General features: G+C 38.2%; 2 protein-coding genes across 2 annotated transcripts; both read right to left on the bottom strand.

The window, feature by feature from the left end:
- Nucleotides 1-12,942: 12,942 nt before the first annotated feature.
- LOC147497823 (uncharacterized) lies at nucleotides 12,943-14,782 on the bottom strand. The gene is made up of 3 exons (XM_086563020.1): nucleotides 14,164-14,782; nucleotides 13,728-13,816; nucleotides 12,943-13,554 (listed from the first exon to the last, which is right to left on the bottom strand). The coding sequence occupies exons 1-3, from the start codon at nucleotides 14,780-14,782 to the stop codon at nucleotides 12,943-12,945; spliced, it is 1,320 nt and encodes a 439-aa protein (XP_086419146.1).
- Nucleotides 14,783-16,260: 1,478 nt separating this feature from the next.
- On the bottom strand, nucleotides 16,261-17,512 carry LOC147497822 (uncharacterized). The gene is made up of 2 exons (XM_086563019.1): nucleotides 17,024-17,512; nucleotides 16,261-16,710 (listed from the first exon to the last, which is right to left on the bottom strand). The coding sequence occupies exons 1-2, from the start codon at nucleotides 17,510-17,512 to the stop codon at nucleotides 16,261-16,263; spliced, it is 939 nt and encodes a 312-aa protein (XP_086419145.1).
- Between the last annotated feature and the right edge of the window lie 1,008 nt (nucleotides 17,513-18,520).

The raw sequence follows: 18,520 nt of genomic DNA, 5'->3' as shown, positions 1-18,520 counted from the left end.
AGAATGATAGAGGTAAGATTAAAGAGTGATTTTGAGTTATCCTCCCAAACTTATGTCGCGTTTTGTGTTTAACTCCCAAATTTTGAAACTTCACAATTAGACCCCCAATTTGTCTCAGACCTTTAATAAAACTGTTCATTTTTTTCCATAATGCCCAAACTACCCTTTCAAGAAATTTGCGGAGCAAATTGTTTTTCCCCTCAAATCCCTAAAAACTTTTTTTCCCTCTTAAAAAAAATCCCCAATTTCCCCAAATTATTTTCTCTCTCTTTGCTGCAATACCAGAGTGCCCAACTCAATTCCCTGTCTCTACATCTCCTTTCCGCTCAATTCAAGGTAAATTGTTGTTTCATTTAGTGTAATTTCGATGTTTGTTTATTGCTTGTGTATATGTTGCTAATCTGATTAGAATCATATTAAGTGTTGAAATTGAGGTTGGGGCTAATTTGATTTGGATAAAAAGGGTATTTTTTTGTTCTTAATTTCAGTTGAGGTAATTAAAAGGTGTGTGGAGAGTTGATTATATTGTTGGGGAAGAAAGGGGTAGTTTGGGCATTATGAAAAAAATGAACAGTTTTGTTAGAGGTCTGAGACAGATTGGGGGTCTAATTGTGAAGTTTCAAAATTTGGGGGTTAAACACAAAACGCGACATAAGTTTAGGGGGATAACTCAAAATCACCCAAGATTAAATTGTTGGCGTTATACTTGATTATTTGTTATAGGGTGATGAAGAGAGAACTTTAATCAGTTATGGAGATGTGCTATTTTTTGTTGGAGAAGACGAGAGAACCGAAGGAGTTTAAGTGTTTAACATTATTTTGACGTGATTTTCTAGTTTCCAACTTCCCAATATAATGTAAAAACGTTTATCTAACGGTTAAAAATAAATGAAAAACAATAGTGGGTGGGTGGATTATATTTGGGGGCCCTAAGCGGAGTCCTATTTTGCTATATGGTTGAGCCGACACCCTCCATGTTCTAATATATAGCAAATTTGGTGTTGGTTCATGAATTTAAAGACTTATCACTAGTGTTGCACGTACTCCTGCAGCTCAATTCATGTCCATCCAACCTTCGAAATATAAGCCCTGCAATTATTTATTTATTTATTTTATTTTTAGCAAAAGGGAGCAAACCAAACTAGGAAAGTTCCCTAAGATTACAACACATACATAATTTTACTAATGACCTCGCCGAGGCACGGTCTAGACAAGAGTACGGTGGCATCCGCCTACCTCTACTAGCTATACTATGAGCTACTATGTTTGTTGTTCTACTAATGTAATAAAAATTAGGGTTAACTAGTATTACCCCCCCACTAGATGAGCCAATTAGGATTTTCTCCTACTAGATGGGAAATTAGGGTCTCCCCTCTAAATACACACAAAAAAAGAAGTCAAAGTGGGTTGACCGAAATTTTTTTGTGTGTATTTAGGGGGGAGACCCTAATTTCCCATCTAGTCGGGGGAAAATCCTAATTGGCTCATCTAGTAGAAGGTAACACTAGTTCACCCTAAAAATTATAATCATCCAATTGAGCCAAAAAAGTGTAAATGTCACTAGTCGCTCCCCCATGAAAGTGTAGTCTCTCTACGCTTCAAAATTGCAGCTAAATTCTGACAGTCCGTCAGTATTGCCAACTTCTTTATCTGCAGTCGGCTCACCAACTCTAGTCCTCCCTGGACGGATCTGCGGCTCCAGCTCTGTCGTGTCCTGCACCAAAACAAATACCAGACTGGCTTAACTATGCTTCATTGCTTCCTATATTGGTCGGTTTGGGCCACCATTGACAGTTTTCAAACTGCACCAGCAAATATATAGGTTGCAATCAAACTTCTTCAGTATTTGTGCACTAAATTGACTTTCGGAAAGACATCACTAGATCCATTATTGTATCATCATTAGCTGATATTTGACTACTCCAGCAGTCCAGGCGTCCAGCTGACCGACATTCAGCATGATAAATTGTAAGCATAAATGGAGAAAATACATTACTTTGTGGGACACAGTACAAAATCTTGGACAAACCTTCATTTTTAGAAATAAAGAAATTCCTGATCCTCTAGGTGTGAGACTCAGTGACTAATTCCATGACCAGATATTGGTCTAAGGACCGAATGATTTCAGAGTGAGTCTCTCTGCGAGAATGTGTTGAAAAAAATCAGTAAAAATGAGTACCAAAAAATTGCGAAACAAGGTAGAAACTAGAAACAATATATAATGTTGGAAATTGGAATGCTCAAAAAGTCAAAAGTCTATCAAAAGAGAATCCTTAGTATGCTTTCTCCATAAAACAATACGATCAAACTCAAACTCAGAGAGATAACTTTAACATTTTAATTTCTAAACAGTAAAAGTCATTCATTTGGTTTGCATGGTCACCAAATCTTCAGAACTGACTAACTGAGTGCACATTCCACGCTGAGTGGGAGCCTGGGAGGTCTGATTGGCTAGCTTGATATTTTTTTTGTTGAGTCCAGTTCTTCTATAATTGGGTACAAAGATGAATATCTGTAACCGTGTTATTACACTGTTAGATCGTCTCGAAATACACACATTTGCCTCAAAATACAGACTTCGACCTCGACATCTATGTGTTGTGTATTTCGGCACCGATCTAACGGTTCAATAATACGAAATTCATATCTGTACCCGGTTATAGATAAACCAGACTCTTTTTTGTTGATTGGGTTTGACATGAAATAACAGAAGAGTAAATAAATAACCAGTCCACATTGGTAAGGGCTTTGTGGTGGTTAAGCACTTAAAGCCCAGGTCGTGGTTCAAGTGTTCAACTCAATCAAACAAGTCAACAAAGGCTGATGGGCTTTACAGAATAATAGGCTTGGGCTTTACAGAATGAGTACCATGTATTGCCCTGTAAAAGAAAAAGAGGGATGGACTTGGGCCTAAGCCTAGTAAGCTTACAAATTTCACTCCCCCTTTTAGCTTATCAATTCTCTTTAAGTAATTAATTATTAAGTAAGTTAATATTTCTACACAAAATGATAGCCAACTTTCTAGGACCCCTACCACTATTTTTTTTTTCTTTCATTTTTAAAAGTTTAGATAATTTAATCATTATAGCATCTTCAGGAGAGAAACAAAAAAAACACCAAATATTTGAACCAACCCAAATACCAAACCTAAAAAATACCAACCAACTTCAAGAGTGATATCAAATAGTTGACATCAAATGACGTAGTTTTGGATAAATCACAACAGATAGCCCACGACTTTTTGAAAAACCAAGATCACGGCGATTAATGCGAAACACCGCGTGCTATGTATTTATATACATAACCAAAACTGCGTGGTTCATTCATTTTTAATTTTTCTCTCAATTGATAAACCCTCTCCTTATTAAAAAAAAAAAAAACAAAAACCTACCTAAACTCTTGAAATTTTATATGGATCCTTTTCAACCTTTTGACGGTGATGATGATGAGTATTGGCAGTACACAAACGACATTGGCGATGACGTAGAGTTAGAAGAAGTCGAGGAAGTAGAAGACGGTGGGGGAGAAGAAGTAGAGAATGTCACGCCGACTGATAGACATCCCTATGTACTTGAGTATCAATTGAACGATTTTGATTGACAATTTAATCCCGATGAAACACTTGATATGCAAGTTGTGTCTTCTACACGTGATACAAAACACGTGTCGAGTGTAGTGGCTAATTCTCAAGTAATTAATTAGTTTTGATTAAATATTTTGAATATTATGTATTAATAATTAGTTGAGTTGGACCAATTAATTATTTATCTTATATGCATTTTTTTTATAATATCAGCAAGTTATTGACTACCGAGTTAGATTGACTTTACTTAGTGTTAGAGAGTGGTGGAAGGTTCTTAAGAGTTTGGATGAGTTTGTACATATTAGAAATAATATTTTGTGTACACCTTTGGGTCTTTTGGTTGATGTAGATTATGAGAAGGCTGATTGGGTAGTGGTCATTGCTTCAATAGAAAGATGGTGGAATATAACTCATACATTTTATTTTCCTTGTGCGGAGTTGGGCACACCACTAAACTTCACCATGATTTCTGGGTTGAGTATCGGTATAGGCCAACCGATACCTTTTAATACAAATGATGAAAATATTGGTAGTATGCTTATGATTTTTCCTATCTTAGATGCTGATGCTTATAATTCTTCTGGTATTAAGCTATCTCATATTAAGACTGCATACATAGAACCTCTCTTGGATCCTACTACACGAACGGAGTTAATTTTGACTATTTTACTTGGTAGTGAGGGTGTTGCTGTGTATGTTAGGGCTTTTTTGATATTTTTTTATTGGGCATGTTTTGTTTTCAAATGGTCATTCTACTGTACGACTTAGATATTATACTTATGTTTCTGATTTGCATAATATGAGAGATTATGACCTTGGTAGCTCAGTATATGCCACACTGATAACGGCGTTAGACGAATCTTCATAGACATTTGGAAGTAAAAGTTCTCAGATTGCAGGATTCATAGGACTTTTGGAGATTTTGTTTTACGAGCACTTCCGTTGTCTTTGTCCTAACATAGACATAATTTCTGATACTCGCCCTAGATTTGCAAGTTGGTCAGGGACTCACTTGACTCGTAACAGGGGGCAGATTAGAAATAATGTGTGTATGGCTCGTGCTCAGATTGATATTAGATCATTGTCATCTATTGAGTGGAAACCTTGGCGTTTGTCTACTGCCTTTGACGATCCAGTTATGCGGCATGCTTGTGTTTTGCTACGTTACAGAGTTATTTTTGCCACACGTGACTGTAAGGTTTGGTACTGTGGTGACAGATGTTGGAGACAATTGACTGGACATTATGGATTTCCATGTGCTCCCATACCAGATGTTAGTGATGCTAAGTCGTGGAGTAGAACTCAAGTTCATGAAGTTCATGCTAGTGGTGGTCCTTGGCCAGATGCGTCTTCTTTTATTGTTGAGTAGACTGCTGATCAGTATTATAGATTGTGGAACTGTGTCTCTATAGGTCCGTTGTTGCCCCCTGTTGGTCGGGCTAACAACTTCGAGTTTATGGGCCTAGAAGGGATGAGACGTGTGCTACGTATTCCTCATCTACCACAGCCTGTTTACAACCCACAACCTGTGAATGCATATCATCCAGCTCCTGTGTTTGCCACTAATCTGATAATGTTTGCCGTGTGTGGACTTGATGGGGAGGCTACTTACCTTTCCATTCCTGAGGTGCCTGATGCTCGTTTCCATGAGTTAGAGCCGCAGATTGATCAGTATACCCTGGTGAGTTTAGTTGTTTTATTTATCTTCTTCATTATAGATATAATGGGGAGGGATAGAGGCACAGGCACTGTAGCCACGCCACATTCTAGACACAGCCAATCCCATCCCTCTATCTATTCTAATCTTACAGATACAATCAATTCTCAATTAGCATACGAAATAAACAAAATTTCGGAAAAAAAATACCAACACAAAAAAACAAAATTTTCAAAATTTAGATCGAGAATGTGGCTCTGAAACTCCTCCTTCTCCACTCTCTTCTTTCTTCTCCCCTCTCTATCTCTTTTCTCTTCCCCACTCAACCACGACCCTCTCTCCAAAATCAGTCGGCTCCACCACTTATCTCTCCACCACTCCAAAATTAGACGACTCTAGATCTCAATTTCTCTCTTTCTCGACCTTAAATCGATTTCATCATTATCATCTGAAATACTGTGCTATGGGTAAGTAATCAAGATTTGTCTTATTTTTTTTGGTTCCAACCTTGTATTATAACTATCTTTCTTTCTCATTTAATAGGTGCTCTTAGTACCAAGTATTACACAACTGATGTTTTTGTGTGGATGGCTCATCTTGGGGATTGTTTTTCTATAGGGGTACTGCCCAAGTTGGACAACTTGTCAGCTTTGGTGTTGGTTTTTGACATGAATGAGGTTATTTACTTATGCTTAAAATTTTAGTAAAATTTTGATATTCAGCAAGTTGTAAAGAAACTGATGGTTGATTGCTTTCTTGGCAGCCATCATCCCCTGCCACTCTGCAGGATTTTGTTTCTGAAACTGATATTCAGAAGTTTGAGATATTGTGGAGAGCCCTATCCTGGTTTAAAGATAGAGTTTCTACCTTTCATAGATCTTGCACCATCTACCAAGGGAATTCTATCATCGCTCAGGTACTTTAGACTGCTCCCCTAGTATGTTGATGAAGGTTTTAGGTTATCCTTGTTTCAAGATTAGTATGGTTCTATCTAGGGCCGGCCCTAGCTTCGGTGCTAGGGCCTTAAGCGAAACTTAGAACTTGAGGCCTTTTTCCAAACCAAAATTTAAGTTAGTTATTCCTTTTTTTGTTTGCAATTCTACACTACATAACAAGTTTTCTTTGCCTAATAGGGTTGAAATTTATGCTTATTTTGATTAATTTGTTTCTCATAGGTCTGGTTAAACTTATCATTTATGGAGATATAGTATAGAGATGGAAAATTGAAAATTTAACCATTTGAAATTTGAGGTATTTTCGGAAATTCTTTTTAACATAAGAGAAGGAAAGTTATTACCTTTTATGAGGAGACTTGTATGGGATATGTATTATGTTTTGTAGTATCCAAAAATCTTTTAGTAAGATTTATTGCATATTTAGTAGGAATTTTATGTTGCATAGTACGCTTTTTGTGGAAATTTGAGGCCTTAGGCAATCGCCTAACTCGCCTTATGGACGAGCCGACACTGGTTCTATCATCTTTGTATTGTTTCCTGCATATGGGTCTTTGTTTTGCATGTTAGCTTTAGGTAACAGTTCAAGTTTTATTTCTTGAAAGTGCGAATCAACCATCAATTTTCATGTTCAAACTTGAGCTCTTAGGTACTTTTTAGTTCTCAATTATTTTTTAGCTTTAGGTAACAGTTCATGTTTTAATGTAGATGGATATAACTATGTTTTAGCTAACTAGAGCTGTGAGCCATCCAGGTGGCTAAGTAGACATGTGAGCCATCCAAGTGGCTAACTCGAGCTGTGAGCCGTCTAGGTGGCTAAGTGGACATGTGAGCCGTCCAAGTGGCTAACTAGAGCTGTGAGTCGTCCAGGTGGCTAAGTGGACATGTGAGCCGTCCAAGTGGCTAACTGGAACTGTGAGCCGTCCAGGTAACCGAGGACCGGTCACTTAGACTTAATATAAAGACTAAGTCCCTAATGAATTCATTAGCCAGGGTACGAATGTGGAGGTACGTACATTGCCCCTTCTTTGCCATATGGAATTGATTGGATGTGGCAAAGAAAAAATAGGGAAAAGAAACTGAACCATAATAACTGGTATAGTGTTTAGACCATGTATTATAAATAAACATCATTGACATATAAACATATTGATGTGATGAAAAGCCCAAGGTTTATTAGTTTGGGTAGGCTAACTTAATTTGTTGGTCTGTTGGTATATATTGATAATTAAATAGATAAGGATTAATCTGGAACAAAGTGGAATTGGTGTTTTGATTAATAGGGAATGTGAAAAACTGGATTACGAATTGGTGTTTTGATTAATAGGGACTGTGAAAACTGGATTACTTCAAGGCTTGAAGTAAGAGTACGTATCCCATTTTACCAGGAGGTAGCTTTATAAAAGGATTAATCCTTATCTATTTAATAAGGATTAATCTTGTTTATCTTTATAAAAGGTTACGTACACTTTTGTTAAGTAAGAGTACGTATCTCACTTTTGTTTAAGGAACAAATCGTCTTCTAAGTGTAACATACCCGATCGTTATATATGGTAATTATGAGCGGAAATAAATATGACGTGAAAGTCTGAAGTAGCCATGAAGATGCTAGAATGACGATGGTAACATGTACTGGTGAAATTATTCGACGGTGATGATTAGAGCATTCGCTTGTGCCGAGATCTATTATTCACGTAACTGGTACGGAAGGAATTAAGGGTCTTTGCCAGCTGAAGAACTTTGATGTCAAGCAACTTGAAAATTTCAGCACAAATCATCCCGTGGAAGAGGGATAAATGGTCGTAACGTGTGCGCAAATGGACCGAGGTTTAACAATCCCGCTAGATTATGACGCTGCACGATTATTGTCTTTATGGAAGATTGCACCAATACAAATCGGGATGATGCTATGGTCGGTATTTGCACGAGCTAAAGCCTTGGCAAAAAGCTACAAGCGTCCCTTTGGTTTTGAAGAATTGTTTCTTTTGCTGCGACCGCAACGTCGCATTGAGGAAGATGGGTCGTCATATTTTACCGTAGACTGGAAGACTGAGAAGAAGTTTAAAGACTTACCAAAAGGTTACAAAGACTAGGATAAATATTGTTTTCTCCTCCGAGGACCATGGAATCCCCATGGAATACGTGTTCCAAATAAAATACAAGGTACGAAAAGCGTTAAATTCTCACATTGAGTTTTATTGATTTTTATTGTTGTATATTTGTATGTTTAAATGACGTTATTTATTTGTGATGCTCTATAGATGAACGCCCTATTATTCCAAATATCGAGATTGGAAAACGAGCTGCAGAGAACTTACAATTTTATTTTAGTAGTGACCGTGAGGAACACATTTTTGATTTATCTTGGCCTAATGAGGTTGCTTATTGGGGTTGGCATAGTGAGAGACAAAATGATCGTGAGAAACTTTCTGGGCCAAAAACGCATCAAGAGCAATATGTTGCATCCAAAGATCAATTGACAGATAGGCGCCGAAGTAATGGAACGAATCTTAGAAGTGACTGCTTGCCAAGGAAATTATCGCTCAATTCTGGGGAGGGATCAAATCAAAAGAAGTGAAAACTAACCAATGAAGTGCAAGATGATGATTGGGAAGATTGTAAAATGCCTGAAGTGTCAACTAAGGCATCCGAAGAGGAAGATAGAAGGAACAAACGAAAAGTTGATGAAAACTTTATTAGCGGTAGTGTTGAGTCCACAATCTCACAAAGCCGTTCTATTGATGTTGTGGAGCCCAAAGCATGTGAAGATAATGCTCCTCAAAGTACTGCTAAAGCATTCCTCGTCGCAAGTAACAAAGATGCAGCAACTACTATTTCACATGTTATAGAAATTAGCTTAGAAACTGAAGATACCCAACTGCAGCCTTCAAGGAGTGGACTTTCCCAGGCCAATGAGGTTCATGCTATTGTTGATAGCTCTACGCAAGATGTTGTTGCCCCTTTACAAGCTGTAAACACCACAATAATGGAAGCTACTGCACCCATTTCAATTGGTTTTCTGGAAGAAGACATGATAGATGTGTTAAGAACTACTGAAGTTCTTGACTTTGATATGCTCGATGATTACGTTAACAAACATTTGATGCAGCCCACTTCTGGAGAGAACATTCAATCTGGTAACTTGATTTGTATAGGTGATACTTCAGATTTTTGCAATATGGGGATGCAAAAGTTGCAAGAGGTTAGTATTCCATTGCACTTAAATTAAAGGATTTATCATAGTTTATTGTAGTAATAAATTTATTTTTGTAGGCTAAGGAGAGTTTTGCTAAAGCAATGATAATGCTTGGTAAAGAAAAAGAACGGGGTCTATCACCACTGATGATAGAGAAGCTTCAGAACGATAAAGACGAGGCTACAGCTGAGGTTGCCAAAGTCAATAATGAGTCGTCGGTTTTAAAAGAACGAGTGTCTACTTTAGAGCATGAAAAAGATTGTTTGGTGCAGCAAAAAATGGCTATGGAGAAAGCATTAAAAGTAAAAGAGACAAATTATAAGAAAATTACGCGAGAATTGCGCGTTGAAAAAGGTACGCTAGCTGCATTGAATCCAAAGCTCTCCGCAGTGTTGCTTGAAAATGCTCAGCTTGAGTCTTCAACTAAGAAGAATGTCGACTTGCTGAATGGAACACGTGATGTGCTAAAAAATGCTATGGAACATCATACTTTGCTAAATGATTCTCGTCCATTAAAAGAAAATGATGGTATACTTCTTCCTAGTGCTATAGAAGACGCCATTGAAGATCTCAGCTTAGAAGATGATTTAGGAGGAGATTCTACCCCTTCTAAAGAAGAAGACGAACAGTCGTCTTAAATTGTTATCTATTTGTCGTAGACTTAGTAGTTAACCGGATGTATCTAATAAAATCTCGTAAAGAGGTGGAGGTAGGAAGTGATGGGATGTAAACATAATTGGTGAGCTTCAAAAGTCTCCAAGACTTAATAATATTACGTTATATCAATGGATCTACTTATTTTAGTTACTTTAGTCATAGTCATCTACTCATCTACCTGAGACCAGTTGATTTCCCTCTCAATAATATATAATTTATTTGCCCGGATTAGATCGTATATGTTCTGTATAGTTTTGGAGTTCCTCACTTTTAGAGTAAGTCGACACCTTGACACCCTTGCAATGAGCTGAATAAGTATTTAAGTTCTGTTTACTGTGCTGACTTCGAGACATCTATATATAGGAGTAATAAACCGTATGCACCAAACAATTGAACCATGACAAATGATACATGGGCTCCTTTCCAGGTTGTGTAGCATGTAGCGTCTATAGTCTATACCTCGCGTGGATACTCATATATCAGGAATGTTATTGCAACAACGGTCTTAAAAATATAGCATGGCTGTTGGTCACCAACCTTGCTCTAAAGTCCAAAACGACCGAGTGCCAACAACAATGCAAGACCGAGTGCCAGACATTTGAATTTCTCCAGGTTTGTGGCACGAGATGGGGTGTGAAATATGAACAAAGTCCCAAACAAAGTGATACCTAAGCATTGCGCCTGTAATGTGTTGGGCGTGGTGTGGATAGTGGGTTTTGGGTCAGAAAATATAAAAGCAGATACCATGAAAAAGGAAAGAAATATTCTGTAGTACGCAGTAAGCAGATACCATTACTGAGATACTAAACATTCCGCAGATACTAAAAATTTCGCAGTATGTGTTTGGGTAAGAATTCTAACTTGTACAGTGTATGAGAACAATTACAGTTTAATGTCTTGCAGAATGCTTGTTGAGTAGACCTTTAATTTAGGTTTCATTCTTGATGACAATCAATGAATATTTCATGGATATAAGCTGCTGTCACCAACTCAACATTGTGGAAATTTGTCAGACTTACTTCAAGGTATGCCAAGCTGGAGTGGAATGTTGGAAGTCCCAACCCAAACACTTATGACTATAATTGTCCAGTTATGCTTCGTCCATGCTTGTTTCTCAGCACATTAGAGTTAGCATAATTTTAGTGGAGTGAATCTTATTGGTTTTTTTTCAAGTTTGGTAGTCAGAAGATTCAAGGGGTATTGTGACGGGAAGATTTGACCTTCAATTCTACAATTTAGAATAGTTGTTTGATAGAGTGAAAGAATTCTAATTGGGAGGTTACGCTGCCAAATATTTGTGATGGAAGCTTACTATTGTGCATTTGTGCATAGTGTACCCATGCCAACAATAATATTGGAAAGCTCCATTGGTACTGTCACATTCAGAAGCTACTTGACATATCATTCTCTAATTACAGAGGTTTGATCATCTTTCACTTAACAGAATAATAGTTGCAAGTTTTGTATAGAATAACATTGACTATGTCTTAAAAAATTTGTAGTTCTAGTCACACCAGCCTATTCTCAACTGAAGTGACAATTTTATTCTGCCATTCTCAGGAGAATATTAGATTTGTTGTCAGTAGATTTTGCTTACCTCCCTTGGGAACGGCTGCTTAATGCAATGTTTGCATGGGATATTTGTGTTGTCTATTATCCACTGTATTTGAGATTCATAACAAAATCCTCGAGGCATTTGCTTGAGATCTGTTTGAAGAAACATATACTCCAGTACTTGTTTAAAAGCACACTGGAATTATGGAAATTACTTCTATTGTGATTTTGGCTTTGGTTACTGGTTCTTAGAGTTGTGACTGTTTGAGAGATTGATATGAATAAGCTAATTAACTTGGATATCCCACTGATCATGTATTGAAAAAGTCTAAGACGTCATTTAGCGTATATCCAATTGAACGTATGCCGAAAATGGAATCTTATCACTGATTTGTTTAAATCAGTAAATAGAATACGTAATGCTCATATTTATAATTGACTCAAGCATAAACATTGAAATGTTAACCTGTTTATGGCGTTAATTGTATATCTGTTGGTATCATAGACCAAATTTCATGGCTTGAATGTATACAGTTTGTTACTGCAAATACAGATTCCATGATATGGATGCATAAAGTTTGGTATCGCAAACGCAAACTTCATGACTTTGTATGCATAGAGTTTGGTATCGCAAACACAAACTCCATGACTTTGAATGCACAAAGTTTGGTATTGTAAACCCAAACTCCATGACTTTGAATGCACAGAGTTTGGTATCGCAAACGCAAACTCCATGTCTTGGAATGCACAGAGTTTGGTATCGCAAACGCAAACTCCATGACTTTGAATGCACAGAGTTTGGTATCGCAAATGCAAACTCCATGACTTTGAATGCACAGATTTTGGTATCGCAAACACAAACTCCATGACTTTGAATGCACAGAGTTTGGTATCGCAAACGCAAACTCTGATAATAACAAAAATAGTAATAATATATACCCCGAAGTGTAAGCGGTGATCGAAATAAATGCTAACAAATGAACTTTTATTAATCATTGATATGTTGAGTAAACATGAAAAGATGTACGATGGCATTTTCCAATGAACCATGAAAACTAGAAAACGAAACAATTAATTTATTAATATGGTAAGTACCAAACAGAACCTAACGATAAAAATGCCTAAGATGGAGTGCATTCCATGGTTTTGGGAAAGGTGTTCCCGAAATGGTGTGAAGGAAATATGATCCTTTCGAGGCAAGATGATCAACCACAAATGGTCCTTCCCAATTTTCACATAGCTTCCCCATGTCGATGATTTTAGGTTTTTTGCATAACACCCAATCTCCTTCTTGGAAAACTTTTAGGCAAAGTTTCTTGTCATACTGTCTTTTCATTGAAGCCTAGTAGTGGAGTAGACGAGCTATACTTTCTTCATGAATTTCATCTAAATTGGCTTTAGAGTGAGTCACCATTTTGTCATTACAACCAGCTTTAATTGCAGCGGTGCGAGTCGTCTCATCAAATATTTCAGTAGGTAAGATTGCGTCCGCACCATAAGCCAAGTTAAATGGGGACAAATCGGTTGAGGGTTTTGGAGTGGTTCTGTATGCCCAAAGCACGCCTGGTAGTTCTCTTGTCCATTTCCCCTTAGCTTGTTCTAGACGACGTTTAAGGATAGCTAGGATAGACTTGTTTGTTGCTTCAGCTTGTCCGTTAGCTTGAGGATGATATGGAGCAGAAAAATTATGCTGGATATGGAGACTGGCGCAGAAATTGTGTATTTCGGTTGCATCAAACTGCTTGCCATTATCAGATATTAACTCAGCAGGGATGCCAAAACGACAAACTATATCTTTCCACAAAAAGCGCTTGACATCGGAAGCTTGAATATGCACTAAGGGTTGTACTTCTGCCCATTTAGTAAAGTAATCTGTAGCAACCAGTAAGAAACGCACATTTCCTGGAGCTCTAGGGAAAGGGCCGATGATGTCTAAACCCCACTTTGCAAATGGCTATGGAGAAAAAATTGGATGTAATTTTGTGGTAAGTAGAATGCCTATGTTGTAGTGCTTCTGACAAGGAACGCATGTCTGAGAAATATGTTTGGCATCTAGCTGCATACGAGGCCACCAATATCCCTGTGTCATTGCTTTATGAGCTAAATTTTGACCAGCGGCGTGATTACCACAAATGCCTGCATGAATTTCTTGCAACACAAGTAGACCTTCGGTTTTGGTGAGGCATCTAAGCATGGGAGACAAGGGATGTCATTTTCTGTACAATTGTAGAACACAATTTGATGAAAATACTATTACAAATTTCCAAGCATCTCGCTTGACCGTTTCAGCGAGTTTGGGGTTTGAAGGGATGATGTCGTTGCTCAGAAAGGTAATTAATGGGGTTCGCCAGTCTTCAGTTAGTGCTTCTAACATAGGTAGATTCAAGACGTGTGGCTCCTCTGTTGATTTGTCGACATTCTGGTCACTTTGAACAATTTCTGTGTCATTTCCTTCAGTACGTACACATCCCTCCATCTGGCAGGGAGTCACTGTTTAATTTGTTAGGCAACAAAACGTCATCATTGTCATACTTTCTTTTTCAGGTGTTCACAACATGAATACTTGAAGGTGATGGCTCTGAAGAAGCAGTGAAAAAACAACACGCGTTAATGTATATGTCAGTGAGCTGCTCAACTGACAAGTCAATACTAGGGTCTTGTTGGAAGTCAATGCTGACGTTTCTTGGTCCATCAATAGCGATTGCTGCAGAGAGGTATGCTAAGGCGTCTGCATGTCTTATGTCGTTTCGAGGTCTTTGAATGATTGAAATGTCATCAAATTGACGAGCAAGCCTATGGATTAAGTCTAGATATGTTGCCATCTTATCATCCCGTGCTTCAAAAGAGCCTTCAAATTGACTTGCTACTAATCGAGAGTCTGTAAAAACCTGAAGCTTTCGAACGTTAAATTCTAAAGTGGTACGCATGGCATAAAGGACTGCTTCATATTCTGCTGCATTGTTAGATGCTATGAAACCGAAACGAACTGAGCGCTCAATTACTGAATCATCAGGCTTAATAAAAACACACCCGAGCCCAGATCCAAACTTGTTATGTGAACCGTCTGTGTAGACTATCCAGACATCTAAAGACAGGGTAATAGATGTGGATGGTACCTGCCCGCCCCTAATTGTTGCCTCATCAATGGATAGGCTTTCGTCTTGATTATTTTTAGGGACCATATCATCGATTGGAAAATCCGACATCAAAGATGCGTGCGCAGTTCGAAAGTAATGCTATATGCACTCAAATAACTTTCCCATTCAGCCAGTCTATTTGACTCTTGTGCATTATGGAGCACTTTGCGAAGGGGGTACTCAGTGTATACCTTGACCAATCGTCCTTGAAAGTACGGCTTAAGGCATCTTGCAGAGTGAACCAAAGCGAGAGCAATTTTCTCAATTCTTGAATATCTAGTTTCCGCCCCAATTAGAGTTTTGCTAATGAAAAAAATTGGATGGCCATCTTCGCCATCAACAAACAAAACGGCACTTATCGCCATGTCTGTGGCAGCCAAGTAAATTCCTACAGGTTCCCCTGTAGCTGGACTAGCCAGAATGGGAGGTGAAATCAGATATTTTTTAATTGACTAAGGCATTTTCACACTCATCATTCCATAATGCTGAGTCTTTTAACGTCTGAAAGAAAGGACGACATTTATCATAATATTTAGAGATGAAACGATTTATTGCTGCCAGGCGCCCCGTGAGTTGTTGTATCTCCTTCTTTTTCTTTGGTGATGACATATCAAGGATTGCTCTGATTTGTTCAGGGTTTGCTTCAATTCCTCTGCGAGTTATCAAGTAACCCAAGAACTTTCCTGAGATCAAGCCAAAAGAGCATTTTGAAGGATTGAGCTGCATATTAAACTTTTCCACTCTTGTGAATACTTCTTGTAAATCTACCAGATGATCACTACTGATTTTGGATTTAACAACCATATCGTCAATGTATGCTTCCATAATCTTGTCTAGCATGTCTCCAAATATAGTATTGATCATTTGTTGGTAAGTGGCGCCAGCATTCTTCAACCTGAAAGGCATCACTTGATAGCAAAAAATACCTTGATCAGTTATGAATGATGTTAATTCCCTCGATCTTCACCGCATAAACGGATCTGATAGTATCCTGAAGAAGCGTCCATAAATGATAAGCGTGGAAATCCGGATGTAGCATCAACAAGTTCTGATATCCACGGAAGAGGGAATGGATGTATAGGGCATGCTTTGTTAAGATTGGTGAAATCGATGCATACTCTCATCTTGCCATTCCTCTTCGGCACTGCTGCCACGTTGGACAACCATCTAGGGTATGAAATTGGGCAAATAAAATTGACAGAGAGTAAATGATCAATCTCTTCTTTAACCTTTAGCTTTCTATCAGGACCCATACGTCTGGGCTTTTGTCGTACAGGCTTAACACTTGTATCAATGTCAAGCTTGTGACAGGCAACATTTGGGTGTATACCTGGCATTTGCTCCAAAGACCAAGCAAAAATGCTCTTGTTCTTTCTGAGTAGAGTAACCATTTCCCTTTGTTCATTTTCTGATAGCTCGGCTGATATGAAGGTTGTTTCTTTGCTAGACTCTCCAATTTGAACTTCTAAAAGGTGGTCTATAGTCGGTGGTCCTTCACTTGATGATATGGAGGAATAGATTATTTATGGTGCGGATTGTGCTTGAATGACTTCTTGTGAATTGCTTAAAATTATGTTTCCATGCATATCAGATTGACAGTAATCATCTAATATTTTTTCGTGACAACGGCTAGAAGCCATCTGATCTCTTCGTATTTTGCAAATTTTGTCTAGAGATGGAAATTTCACTGCTTGGTGGAGGGTAGAGACAACAACACCCATACAATGGAGCCAATCCCTACCTAAAATTGCATTGTAGGAAGATTTGCAGTTTATTAAAAGAAAATCAATGTTGACCACCTTATCCATTAGTTTGACTGGTAAAGAAACTCTTCCGACTGGAGTTGTTGCTGTTCCATCAAAACCGATTATTGGGTTGTTATCTGTGACAATCAAATTGTCTGAAAGTTTCATGTCATTGTAACAATTTGCAAAAATTACACTAGCAGAACTTCCAGTGTCTATCATGACAAGCTGCACTCGCCATAAACCAATGTAAGCTGTGATAACGATGACATTGTAATGAGGGTGATGGATGCCAATTAGGTCTCTGTCAGTAAAACACAGTGGGTTTGGTTCGATTGTTTCTATGCGAGTTCCTTCAATAAAATCGAAGCTATATATTTATGTGATATAACTCACGTAAAAATCCTAACTTTTCTCTTTGCTCACATTTTTGTTTTGTGCGTGACACGTCATTGATTCTGGTGTGACCAGCTTTGATGACGTTGTAACCTGAGATTGACAAATTCTGTTGAACACTTTTAGTGCTTAAGAATTCCTTTACCTGTCCCTTATCTACTAGCTTTTGTATCTTTCCTCGTAAGGATCTGCATTGTTCAGTTTCGTGACCAAAGTCATTGTGGAAAAGACACCATAGATTTTTATCACGCGTAGACTTTGTACCTTCGGGTAAAGGCATTGGAGGGAAAAGAAGATTGCGACTTTTAATCTTCTCATAGATTGAGGCATATTTGGTATTCAGTGGAGTGAGCTTCATTTTTTCACAAAAATTGTTGGTCTTTTTAAGATCCTGCTTCGGTTGTTGAGTTTCCATTGTGCTTTGTTTCTGCTTGCTTTTGGTATATGTAGATTCTTTTCCTCTAAAATCTTTGTCCCTTGAAGTTCGTGCTGCCGCATCTATTTCAACATTGATGAACTGTAGCGTTCGTGTGAACAAGTCAAATTTTGTCTGGGGAGGATCTCTTACCAGTGAGTTATATATTCCGTTAGTATCAAAACGGAGAGCTTCTTTGAATGCGTGAATGATCATCATAGCTGGCACATTTGTGACACCTGCTTGGATTTGGCGAAATCGGACAATGAATTTTGCAAGTGTTTCATCCTTCTGTTGTTTTGTGTTTAGCAAGATATTGAAATCTTTAGGATGAGTTCAATTATGTTGAAATCGATCTGTGAACTGATCTGCTAATTCCTGGAAAGATTCGATAGATCTAGCTGGAATTTCCGATAGCCATCGCAAAGCTTCCCCTTTTAGGGTTGCCGAAAAAAGTTTGCACAAGAGACCGTCATCCTTACGCCAAAGAACTAGCCTGCTTTTGAACTCCATAACATAGTTGTTTGGATCACCTTCTATTTCATCGTACTTAGGCAACTCTGGCTGTTTGAAACCTTCCTGATGTTCTGCATTTTGTATACGCCAGGAAAAACGTCCAACTATGTCTTCATTTACGGCTAAGTCTTTCCAATGTTTTTCCTTTTGATCAGTATTATTCATTGCCTTTTTAACGATGTCTTTAATCTGCTGTTCAGTATATGTTATTCCTGCATTTGTTTGGTGATGGACGATTTGTGGTTGAACTTCTTGACCTTGTGTCACATGCACCTGCCCCCAGTTGTTGCCCATATCTGGAAACCTTGGGTGCACTGGACTGCGAGACCTATGACGGAAGTTTGAAATATCTCAGTGCACTGGAGAGTAATCTATATGATGAGTGTTATCTCTATGTCGGTCTTCCAGTTGTCTTCTGCACTGATTCCTTTCGTTCAAGTCAAGTCTTAGATCGTGATTCAGATCTTGCCTGAGGTCACAGCTCGATTGCCCCAAGGGAGTTCCAATGTTGGGTGGTATCATCCGATCTGACCGCCGTAATGTGTTGCTATCCTGGCTAACGAGTTTTGTATTACCTCGGTAGTATGGTTGGTAGCTTGTTGGGTGTGAATCACACTCCCTTGGTATGTGCTTGTGACCTGTGAATCACACTCCCTTGGTATACGACGACTGGTATGTGACCTGTGTTGTTGTCTATCACGCCTGCTATTA

The sequence above is a fragment of the Coptis chinensis genome, chromosome 5 (assembly GCF_015680905.1).
Source record: "Coptis chinensis isolate HL-2020 chromosome 5, ASM1568090v1, whole genome shotgun sequence".
NCBI classification, from domain to species: Eukaryota; Viridiplantae; Streptophyta; class Magnoliopsida; order Ranunculales; family Ranunculaceae; genus Coptis; species Coptis chinensis.
The sequence above is the reverse complement of the archived record's forward strand: the minus strand, read 5'-3'. Positions and strand labels throughout refer to the sequence as shown.